The 11,272-nt window shown below is 31.5% G+C and overlaps 2 protein-coding genes across 2 annotated transcripts in view; both read right to left on the bottom strand.

The window, feature by feature from the left end:
* Window positions 1–4,084, bottom strand: part of LOC101506212 (histidine kinase 3-like) — a gene marked incomplete at its 5' end in the record, with an annotated part of 5,700 nt that extends 1,616 nt beyond the window's left edge. Inside the window, 9 exons of the mRNA XM_073370118.1 lie at window positions 3–569; window positions 913–1,011; window positions 1,124–1,353; window positions 1,455–1,506; window positions 1,588–1,774; window positions 1,861–2,076; window positions 2,385–2,554; window positions 2,725–3,006; window positions 3,611–4,084. Of these exons, the coding sequence (XP_073226219.1) occupies window positions 3–569; window positions 913–1,011; window positions 1,124–1,353; window positions 1,455–1,506; window positions 1,588–1,774; window positions 1,861–2,076; window positions 2,385–2,554; window positions 2,725–3,006; window positions 3,611–4,084 (2,277 nt within the window). The remainder of the gene's footprint in view (window positions 1–2; window positions 570–912; window positions 1,012–1,123; window positions 1,354–1,454; window positions 1,507–1,587; window positions 1,775–1,860; window positions 2,077–2,384; window positions 2,555–2,724; window positions 3,007–3,610) is intronic.
* Window positions 4,085–8,676: 4,592 nt separating this feature from the next.
* Window positions 8,677–10,808, bottom strand: LOC101506542 (uncharacterized). Its single transcript, XM_004504351.4, has 3 exons — window positions 10,641–10,808; window positions 9,896–10,052; window positions 8,677–8,862 (listed from the first exon to the last, which is right to left on the bottom strand). The coding sequence occupies exons 1-3, from the start codon at window positions 10,641–10,643 to the stop codon at window positions 8,816–8,818; spliced, it is 207 nt and encodes a 68-aa protein (XP_004504408.1). The 5' UTR covers window positions 10,644–10,808; the 3' UTR covers window positions 8,677–8,815.
* Between the last annotated feature and the right edge of the window lie 464 nt (window positions 10,809–11,272).

Here is an 11,272-nt window from a genome sequence, read left to right on the forward strand (position 1 = left end):
ATATGATATCTAGACACTTTTGCTCTAACAGGTCTTGGATCAATAACCAATGCATTCATCCCCTCAAATTCTGAAGATGCAGGCTGAGATCTGTTGATTTGCTGTATTCTACACTCATTAGAACTGAGGAGTCCATTGGTGAATACAGAAGTAAAGGTGAAAGTGGATCCAATCTTTGGTTCACTTGCAAATCCAATTTCACCATTCATGAGGCCAACCAAACACTTGCTAATGCTTAGTCCAATACCTGTTCCTCCATGTTTTCGAGAGATCGACGAACCTACTTGCATGAATGGAGTGAAGATGAGGGATTGAGCTTCTCTAGGTATGCCTTCACCTGTATCTTCAACAGATACAATCAAATTGATGAGATCAGTAGAGGAGGAAGAGAAAGAACCAAGTGGTCCTTCTTGACTGAAAGCCTTGAATCCTTTCCAACTCAGGCAACTATTAGTGACGGCGAAACCACTCAATGTATTTTCTGGATTTGATTCATTGTCAACCTCTATAGAATGAACAATCTCCTCAACAAGATGGATGGTTACAAAAATATGTCCTTTGTCGGTGAACTGCCAAACAATTACAGTAACAAAATCAGTTTTCATGATACTTATGTTCTACAAAATACACATCAATTTTACTCTTCTAATATTCATTCTTTGGTGTAACGCTGACTGGTAACATTTTTCCCTTGTACAAAACTTCGAATTTGGATTACCTGCAGTCAGCAGTCCCGCATGCTCATGCAGTCAACATATTAGTGTTTGTTGAATTAAGATCGTAAGGTCCAGCTTTCAATGTAGAATTTATTTTTTTAAAGATGGACCATTCGATCTCGACCCAATGGCCACTAGTACGTTGACCGCAGACAATCTGAATTGCAAAACTTCCATGATTTAGTATGATACTTACCTTAATTGAGTTTCCCATGAGATTAGTAATTATTTGCCGAAACCTTCCGGGATCGCCTATTAGCAATTCAGGAACATGATCTGACACATAAGCCGCCAACTGTGATTCCCAAACAATAAAATCATGAAAAGCAATGACCTATAATTAGACACTGCATGTTTTGAAAATTTCACCATGATCAAAGTGCATCAGTAAACAAGAGATGTATTACCTCAACTCCTTTTCCTTGGGACTTGTCAGAAAATAGTGACAATACATCATCCAAAATCGACCGTATATCAAAAAGCACAGCTTCAAGCTCTAGCTTACCAAATTCAATCTTTGCCTGATCCAAAACTTCATTTATAAGTGACACAAGAGCTTTACCACTTTCCTGTGCTGTTCTGACATATTCCTGTTGAGTTACATCTAAATCTGTGTCCATAAGCATATGCAGCATCCCTAAAAAATGCAATATAGAACAAAGCTATGGTTAAGGATCCCTTCCTATATAGTTGAAAATCATACACTGTATACTAAACCATAGACACTAAACAACTCACCTAAAACACCATTCATTGGTGTTCTGATTTCATGAGAAACAGTGGCAAGAAACTGCAGTTATAATTAATCAAGTCCATGTGATTAGTGCAGGTTAAGCAAATTCATTAAGCAAATAAAAAACTAAACATATACTTGAGATTTTGCAACATCGGCTGCCTCTGCGCGTTTTTTAAGCTCTGTCATCTCACGGCAATCATCTTCTACTTTGGCAATTCGATTCACAGTGGCATGAAAAATATGTCCAACAAGGAGAGCAATAACAAGAATGCCAATTGAAGTAGTTATAGCCAACCATGGCCATGGTGGTTTCTGTTTGAACCTGCCCAAGAGTCAAACTTAAATTTCATAAAGAGGTTAACTTTGATACACTATTAGTGTATAAGAAATGTGTAGCATTACTAATACCTGCAATGCATCTCATGTTTCCTGAAAGGGTCTCCAAAGTTAAGAGTGCTGACATGACAGAACACATCCCCTGATACATTTGTACTACCATACATGACTATTGGATGAGTATGATTTGTAGTGTCATATACATTAACAATTACACTTTGCTTGCTAGCAAGTTGTTGAAGTAATTTCTCCACTAATGATTCAACATCAAATACCCCGCCAAGATACCTATTTAGCAATAGACAAAAGATTAAAATGCTATTTCCTTACCTGTTTGGATTGACTTATACGAGTTTATCTACTGACATTTGATTGAGCTTATGAAAACAACTTAAGACATGTTTATAAGTTGTTTTCAGATTATTTATGACAGCATATAACTTAAAAGAAAACTGTGTGACCTTATTTTATCTTTTGTTATAGAAACAGTTTATAGATAAACATGTATCTGATAAGCGCTTAATTAATTTGTTTACCAAAAACTAATGCATGAGAGATTCATTAAATTCCAAAATATATGCATCATGCATACATACCCATTAGTTGCTTGAATCCTTTCATTTGGGGTTGCATTTGATGGAAGATATCTCTTGTAGACAGCAAATGTCAGAATAACCCCTAGACGATTTGATTTGAGAAGCCTGAAGGGTTCAGTTAAAACCCCTTTGCCTGATTCTCTTGCACGTAACACATTATCACGGTCTTCCTGTTCATCAACAAGTCAACAACCATAATTACAACAACTGTTTGTCAATAGTAACAAATTGACCTAATTACAACAACAAAAACACTATTTTAGTTGAAAACCATATTTAAAACTCCTCAAATAGTTTAGTAAACCTAAAATTTAACAATAATGTTACTACATAAACCTACCTTTCCAGAAAGCACATCAACAGAAATGACATGTGAAATAGTATCTTGTGCAAATATGACAGGAGCATATTCTTCTTGAATAAAGGATTGTTCCAATGCCTCTGTGGCATAATCATCCTTATGAACTGGATTCTGCTCCAAAGTATCCATTCTTTTAATAATCCAACCTTGTTGCTTCTCAAATTGTTCCCTTTCAGAATGTAACACTCTTACAGCATATGCAACACCACTTGTTAGAGGCCTCTCAAAAGCTGTCCTTTCTGTGTACCTAGCAAATGTTCTCTGTAGGTTTTACAAGTTAGATTCATCTCTGCACTTGAGTTGACACTATCACCGCATGATTAGATTGTAAGGATCACGGTCGATTTTAGCAAAAGCTACACTATGAAGCTTAAACAACATCACACTGCTATTGTAATTTTATCAAACTCACCACAAATACAAACATGCACTTAACAAAATATAATATTAAGAAATTAACCAATTAAGGTTATAACTATAATAACAGTGCTATATAGTAGGATAGACTTTGAAATGGTTAAACCAATTAAAAAATGACACATATAACTCCTTGTCTTTTGTTACTGTCTGCCATCGTAACAATAAGCATGAAAAGCTATAATAACATAATGAATGAAGACATGAAAAATAATAACTTGTAGTGAGTAATCAGTCCTGAAATGCAAGATGGCTTGACTTACGAGGTATATGAAATTCACAAATCATTACGAAAAATCTGAGTTCAAATTTTAGTTTGAATATTCATTGATCAAACTTTACTTATTTCTCAATCAAACTCGGAATTATCATAGTCTCTTTCCTTTCCCTTAGAAATCAGAGGGTTGGAGACAACAAAAAATTGCATATTATATGATATGGAAAGTACCTGATCAATGGCCGAGGGACTCTTAGCATGATGAAAGCTTGAGATCAAAATTGACATAGCTTGAATATGATTCATACTAACATTAAACTGATCCTGCACAATCCTAGCCCTTTCATCACACAAACTTGCCAAAGTTTCTTTCCTCTTTTCAACAACTTGTAACCTCATACAACAAAAGATCCACAAAGACACTACAATCCAACCCAACACCCATGTCAACAAAAGCTTTCTCCATAACTCTCTCTTCACTTTCTTTGACCCAATATACAAATAGTACTGTTGATGGATTTTGTAACCATGAACTGAAATCTTCTCCCAACATTTCAGCCACATCTTGCTACCATTACCTAGAAAACCCATCTTGGTTTCTTTGAGTACTTCACTGTTAAGGTAAAAGAAAGACACAAGCCAGAAACATAGCATCAAAAGTAGATTATGCCCCACTTTTAGAGAAAATCCAATTACATGATCAACTTAGTTAAATCAAGACTAACATAGATGATTTAACTAAGTTGTAGGTGAATTGAATTTACTAATGTTTTTAACTAACTTCACGTAAGTGTCGTGAATTCAGCTCACATAAATTATTTAATAATCGCTAAAGCTAAAAAATGTTAAGTACTTGTGATATAAGAAAATTGAAGACATCAAGAACTAAGAACTACACAAAATCTACCAATTTCTACTCATAAGAATGTTTAAATGAAAATTAAATAAAATGTAATAATTAAGGATGTGACTTTGATAAGATGCTGTCTTATCCACCAAAAAAGTTTAATAAATTTAAGAAATGCAAATAAACACTGAAAATTTGAGGGAGATGAGAATTAACACACCCTTTAAAAAAAATGACAAAGATTATTCTTGGTTTCTAATTCTTATCAGAAATTGATACTTGTAAATGTAATTATATTTGGTAGAACAAAGGGAGGGGCCAATACTAAACTTACAAAAGATTCGACTTTAATCATCACTCTGCACAGAAACTCTAGTTTGCACTACAGGGTCCTATATAGAACAAAATAAGCACGTGAGTGTTCAATGTTTGGCTCTCCTTGTAGTGATTTATTTAGTATAAAAATATAATGAGAATGAGTTCATGAAGCTGAGATAAGAGAATTTGCAAAAAGAAAGAAAGACAAGAACAAGAATAAGAATATGATAGCAAAAGTATTTTCAATGTTATAAGTCATTGTCTCTGTCTAATTTAGAAAACATTAGCAATAAATATAAATCAAATTGAAAGAAAGCAATAAAGAAAAATATTATTTTAAAACACAAAAATAGACCATCAATTTACTTCATTGACTAAAATTTTATTTCTCATATGTTTGAAGAAATTAAAAAACTAACTTTTGATTATTTCTAATTAAATTGATAAATTAATAATAATTTAATGATTATTTCTATAATCTAGAGAATAAATTAAAATAATAATATTGTTTAGCAGTGAAATTAACGGTTTATTCTAAAGGAAATAATAATTGACATAATTTTATTATATATATATATATATATACTTTTAGTAAGGTAGAGTTAATAATGTAGAGAAGAGAAAGGTATGGTTCCACTTCCACTGAGCAGAAATCACAACTTTTATATGCTTTGTGTTCATATCCCTTATCCATCCAATTCAGATGTCAACTTCTTCACGCATGGTCGTTACTTAGTTGAGTTCTCTCTCTGTTTATTTCCAAAACTACCCCTGCATGGAACCATAATTTCAACAATAATGTCATTATAGATTAGATGCCAAGACAATACTATACAAACTCTTTAAGTGTTACTATCTCCCGTCTTATATATAAGATATCAATTTACGATAATTAAACAAATTTATTTGAGTACTAACTTTATTATTAATTTCAATGATTTTATTAGTTAATATTTGAAGAGAGAAAATTAATTTATGTTTAAATGATCTTACTATATTATTTTTTTATTTTATGTTCAATGTTTAACTTTACATTGTATAGAGACACAAAATCAACTACCTAATTGTTTAATTAGTTCATTTTGCGTTAATACAAGGAATAAAGAAACAGAATTTAGGCATTTGTTGTCACTTTACTAATTGGAACATGTTCTAGTAATAGTTTTTAACTTTCCAGCTACACAAATCGAAGGGTTTATTAACTTTTTGTCAACAAAGAAAGTGATAATTATTATTTGAAATTTATATAGACAATTGTAAAGTATTGAATTTAAATTCAAGATAAAACATTCAATTTAATAATATTAATATTTTATTTTCTCACTGAAATCACTTAAATTTACTCCTTCAATATATTTTACTTTGTCACTTTTATAGAAGAATCTTATTCTAATTTATCTATCATTTTAAAAGTTAATTATTGTTTGATAAATATCCTTGATTATTTACTGTAAAGAGAAATAGATGGGATGAGTTGATATTGTGAAAAATAACAAATCTTGTTTTTCTGTATGTATACCTTTAAAACGACAAACAAAAATGAATGGAAAGAATATCTTTTATATGTGGAAATTGAAAGCAATCCTCAGTCCTCGCCAATAGGAAGTTTAAAATGCCATGAAGAGACACAAAATTTGACTCTAGACACCAAAGTAATAAAGGTCAAAAATTCACAACCTATGTCGAATGTAAATTGGACAATAGGCTATCATAGTACATAAACGTAGTCGTAACAAACACCTCTAAAGTCTAACCTATGAGTAAAATCCGGGAAGATGTGTTTACCTCTTAGGGGGCAACAAGAAGCAAAAGTTGGACAATGAATTTGGTATGTGGGCGTAAATTGATTAGGAGCTCAAGGGCAATATTGTGATTTGTGAATGTGAAACAAGTGATGGGACAAGGAGGTTGATTGGGGAGCATCCAAATAAAAGGAAAAATAATTGTTTTTATTGATGGAAAGCAGTAGCAAGAAATAGAATAGATGGCCCTTTAATCAAGAGGGGGCCAAAATATGATTAGAACATCATGGATGTTATCAAATTTGATTGTGATTTTATTATTTGAAACCTTTATATTTAAAATTAAGTGTAATCAATTTTTTTATATTAGTACATTGATTTTCTTTTTTGCAAGGTTAGATATCTTTTTCTTAATTTTCTAATGTTAATTTTTTGGGAAAAATTATAATGTGGAAAATGAAGTACACATTATTTTTAAAGTTAAATAAATTTTTTAATCTATGTAAAAATTTAACATTACGTTATTATATTAAGGAAATTTTTTTAAAGGGTTCTTATAATTAGGGACATAGATAATATTAACTTTTTAGTTATTAAAAGTTTTTTCTTTTAATTTTGTCTGTGACTTTTAAGTCATCTCGTATGTATTATTCAAATTTTTGAATGTTTTTTAGATATATTTAAAATATTATAAGAATTTTCACCACAAAAAATAAATTAAATATGACTTTTTTAGTAAAAAAAACTTAAAAATTCATATTTAATTCATTCTTTATTAAAATATTTTAAATTTTTGTAAGAAAAATGATACGCTATCAAGTAACTCAATTATTTAAGATTTTAAAATGTTATATTTAAAATGAATTCAACAATGGTGGTGAATTGTATGCATCACTCACAAGTTGATGAAATTGAAATTGGACATATTTTATCGGATTATAAATGTCTTTATTTTTCATTTAAATCAAACATGTCAATGTTGTTTTGTTAAAAAACATGCAAATAAAATTGCTCTATTTAGCTTGAGCGGCTGCATGTGAATTATGCTCTTTGGATTTTGATTATATTTCTAGTATTGTGTATCATATAAGTTGGTATGTACGTGACGAGTGGAGACAGCTAGAGTCTAAAGATTGCGGAAGTTGACAATTACTTAACTTTTAGAGAGGTCTCTACAAACATTCTGACGTCCAAATCAATAGGAGTTTGGGAGATGAAGAGGTAATGAATTATATGTACCTGACTTTTTAGATACAAAATCCTTTTTATAGGGATTCTCAGGGCCTGGCGACGATCATTCTAGTGTGGAGAATCCAACACGAAATGTGGATATTCGGTTGATGGATAATCAACAATCTTGATAGGTAGGACGCGAATTCGGCATCTAGTGCACCTTGAGCTTGGTCTTCTCAATATATATATATAAGCTTTAAAAATATGTTGGAGCGACACCTGAGTGTAGTTAGTTTGAAGGGAAAAAAATTATTTAACAACTTAGCACACCTTACCTTCATTCCTTGTGTGTCATTTCATGGTTTATAGTCATACGTTTTATATGCGTGTTTTGTTCTACGTCTTCTTGGTAAGAAGTTAAATATTTTTGGCAATTTTCTCACATATAATAAGTCTTCTTTGACATTGATGTTTATCTGACCTTTATTGGGAAGCAAGGGCGTGCTCAAGTTCTTTAAATCAAATCAAATGTATAGTTTGGTTACTTGCAACAAACTAGCGTGTGCCACATGGAAGAAAATTGCAGGACTAGAAGCATGCATTTGGTATTGCATTTCAACCATGCCTGGCTACAATACCTTTATTTAGTTTGTATATTATACACCAATGGCTGGTAATATTTCCCCTCAAATCACGAGGTTCTAGTTACTTCGTTTGGAAATCAACTCATGTTTAAAAAAACTTAACAAACATGTGCGCAGAAACGTGGGTATTTTGAGTGCTGAAGCCCTAAAACAGTGGTCAAAGGGGAGAGTTAGAGATGTGTAAGGATCCTCACATTTTTTCTCTCATTTTTGCAACCTTCCCCCTTATTAACCTTTCTCCATTTTTCTCAAATTCCATAACACTCCCCTATTTATTTTTCTATTGTAAGATCCCCACATTATTTCCAACTTGGGTTGTAGAAGGTGGGGTCTTTTGAATATATGATGTGATTGATCCATAATAAAATCTGTAGACCTATTTAATCTAACGAATGTTATACATTGTCTATTGTTTAGCAGCTTCCAGATCAATAATGGTGCGTCTTCAGCCCTTATCATGGCGTGTAGGAAACAATAGTGCATGCTCTATCATATTCATAATTCATAAATTTCATAACTACTAAAAAACCAATCTGCCGTATTACGTAAAATTAAAGAGAAGAGGCGCAATAGTTGTATAATTAAAAATCCTTAAAACTTCATCAAAACATGAACAGGAACTGGGTACAGTCCAAGTACATGTAGAAAAGTATAGTCATATTTTCTACAGGGCTAAGAAAGAGAAGATGACACAGTCCAACTCAAAGCTCCATTATGCCATGCCTCCACTCGTTGCTGTCCTGATTATCTGAAAGAGAGCTGAATAATAAAAGCAAGCAAACATGTCAATGAAAGTACAAAACATATGCCATGAAAATGCTAATGGAAGAAAGGTAACACACAATCTAGTACACTCCAAAGCATATATATACTAATCCTTAAGAAGGTACTTAAAACTTTTGCTCAAGCAGCATCCATTCCCTTTGGGAATTTCTTAATCCCAAATTGAATTTTCCACTTGAGCAATAATAATGATAATCATACCCAACACCCTTTCCCTCGCTGCATTATAATCCTCAATACACAAAACAAAAAAGTATTTTGGTTATGAATGCAAGATCCCACATTTGATTCAACAAGAAGAATTGCAATCCATATATTTTTCAGTTCTTTTGGCAAAGAGTATTGGAAAAAGTATAATTTAATTCAGAGAGTCCAGCAATAAGTTATGTACTCAAGTACTTTGGTCATAAAGATGTGCAATGTTCTTAGCAACCATTGACGTGTTGGAAATTGGAATACAAGACATGATATTTGTCATGCAATGAAGTACTAAAAAAATTAAATAATGATTGCTTGCTAATTTTCATACTCGTGGGGTATTGGTACCTTTGCTGATCCTTAGAGCCGTCTGTTACAACTTTATTTTGTAAAAAATCACTTTTTTTACTAAAAATAATCACTTCTGAAAGTTTTCGGTTGTTTGTTACAGTTTTTAGAAAAAATGGTAAATCTGAAGAAAAATATTTAAAAACTGCTTACATGAGAAGGTGTTTTAAATAGCTTCCAAAAAAATCATTTTTCAAAATTGATTTTAAAAAAAAGTGATTTCCATTACTGCAGACAAAAAGAGTTTATGCTTTTCTATAAAACCACTAAAAATAATCTCTAAATTTCTGAGGGGCAAAAATTAATTTTTTTTATGAATTCACAATGCGTACCAAATAGATCACGCAAACAACAAATGTTTACACAATTCAACAAAAGAATTTCAGCTATGATTATTATGAAATAATGAAAACAAAAACAGTAAAACGTATAAAGGAGAATGATATTAAAAGGATAGTCTTACATGATCCAATAACAACAAAGACGAAGAAACCAAGCAGCACGGGGCCAACAGGATAGTCTTTTCCTTTCTTAACAGTGGTTTCTGGCACACTTCCTCTTTTTGTGATGTTTTTCTCAAACTTCTCCACCTTCCTAACTGCAAGGCGTCTTGATGTAGTCTACACAAAACAGCAAAATTCCACATCTTATTTCAATTAATAATGCAATATACAAATTCAACCAATCAAAATTGCATAAATCAGTTAGTAATTAAAAAAACTGAAAAGCTAATAAAAACTTCTTCTTTGAAGCAGATTTTAGAATTTTTTTTTTCCCATATTATCAATTTTTGAAAAAGCCATCACAAATAGATGAAGTTTTTCAAAAGTGATTTTTTACGAAATAAGCTGTAAGCGCTCAGATCCATAACCTAAAATCAAGGTAGGATACATTGATCCATACACTAACAGATTATTTCACAATCAGCATTCGAATCATGAAATTCAGGAACTAATTAACAAAATCCTTAATCAACAGCGCTATTGTAAAATAAAAAATTTAACCTAATTGCAACAAGTTTCCGATTTTAATTATGCATTTGAAGAAACCTACGAGATTCAAGTGAATTCAATTTCAAAACAACAATTCAGATTTAATTTTTCACAAATTCAATATTAGCAAACAAAAAGAACTAATAGATCTAAACATAGAGCGAAAGTCAACGAAACTGAAAAGTGCGAGAAATAAACGATGGGATGAATACGAACCATGTTTGATTGTTGGGATATTAGATCGCAGGTGGAAGAAACGAGGAGATCGCCGGAAAATTGAAAGACGGTGGTTGTTCCCTTCCGGCAGTGCCTCTCTTCGACCTTTTTATTTAGAGCTTTTGTGTGAACGACGATTATTACCGGTTATTTATTTTCCCTTTTTATTATTTCTTTATTTACTCAACTCACCTAATAATTCCGTTGAACTTAATGGATACCCGAACATAACGTCACTGCTTTTTCGCCATTGGCCAAATCCATTAACCGTGTACACGTGGCATTAGGGTACTGGACGATATTTAATTTAGTACGTGAATAAGTCTTGCATAAATTGTTTTATTTTTTAGTTAAAAAATTTAATAATTCAAAGTCTTGCATAAATTATCTTATTTTTTTAGTTAAAAAAATTAATAATTCAAAGTCTTGCATTAACTGTTTTAATTTTTTTAGTTAAAAAAATTAATAATTCAAAGTCTTGCATAAATTGTTTTACTTTTTAGTTACAAAATTTTATTATTTTTGGACGTAAAAAATTGTTGGATAATTAAATTATAGTGAGACATGTGTATATCTGGCCTTTTTGAACGATGATTTGTCGTTGCCTAAAAAACTTGATGATTTGTCATCAT

Source organism: Cicer arietinum, chromosome 6, assembly GCF_000331145.2.
Source record: "Cicer arietinum cultivar CDC Frontier isolate Library 1 chromosome 6, Cicar.CDCFrontier_v2.0, whole genome shotgun sequence".
Lineage (NCBI taxonomy): Eukaryota > Viridiplantae > Streptophyta > Magnoliopsida > Fabales > Fabaceae > Cicer > Cicer arietinum.

Excerpts from the sequence above, each read along its gene's own strand:
- LOC101506542 (XM_004504351.4), bottom strand. Across the intron at positions 8,863-9,895 it reads CTTTGTTGTTATTGGATCAT|CTCTCTTTCAGATAATCAGG; the intron begins GTAAGACTATCC and ends TTTATTATTCAG.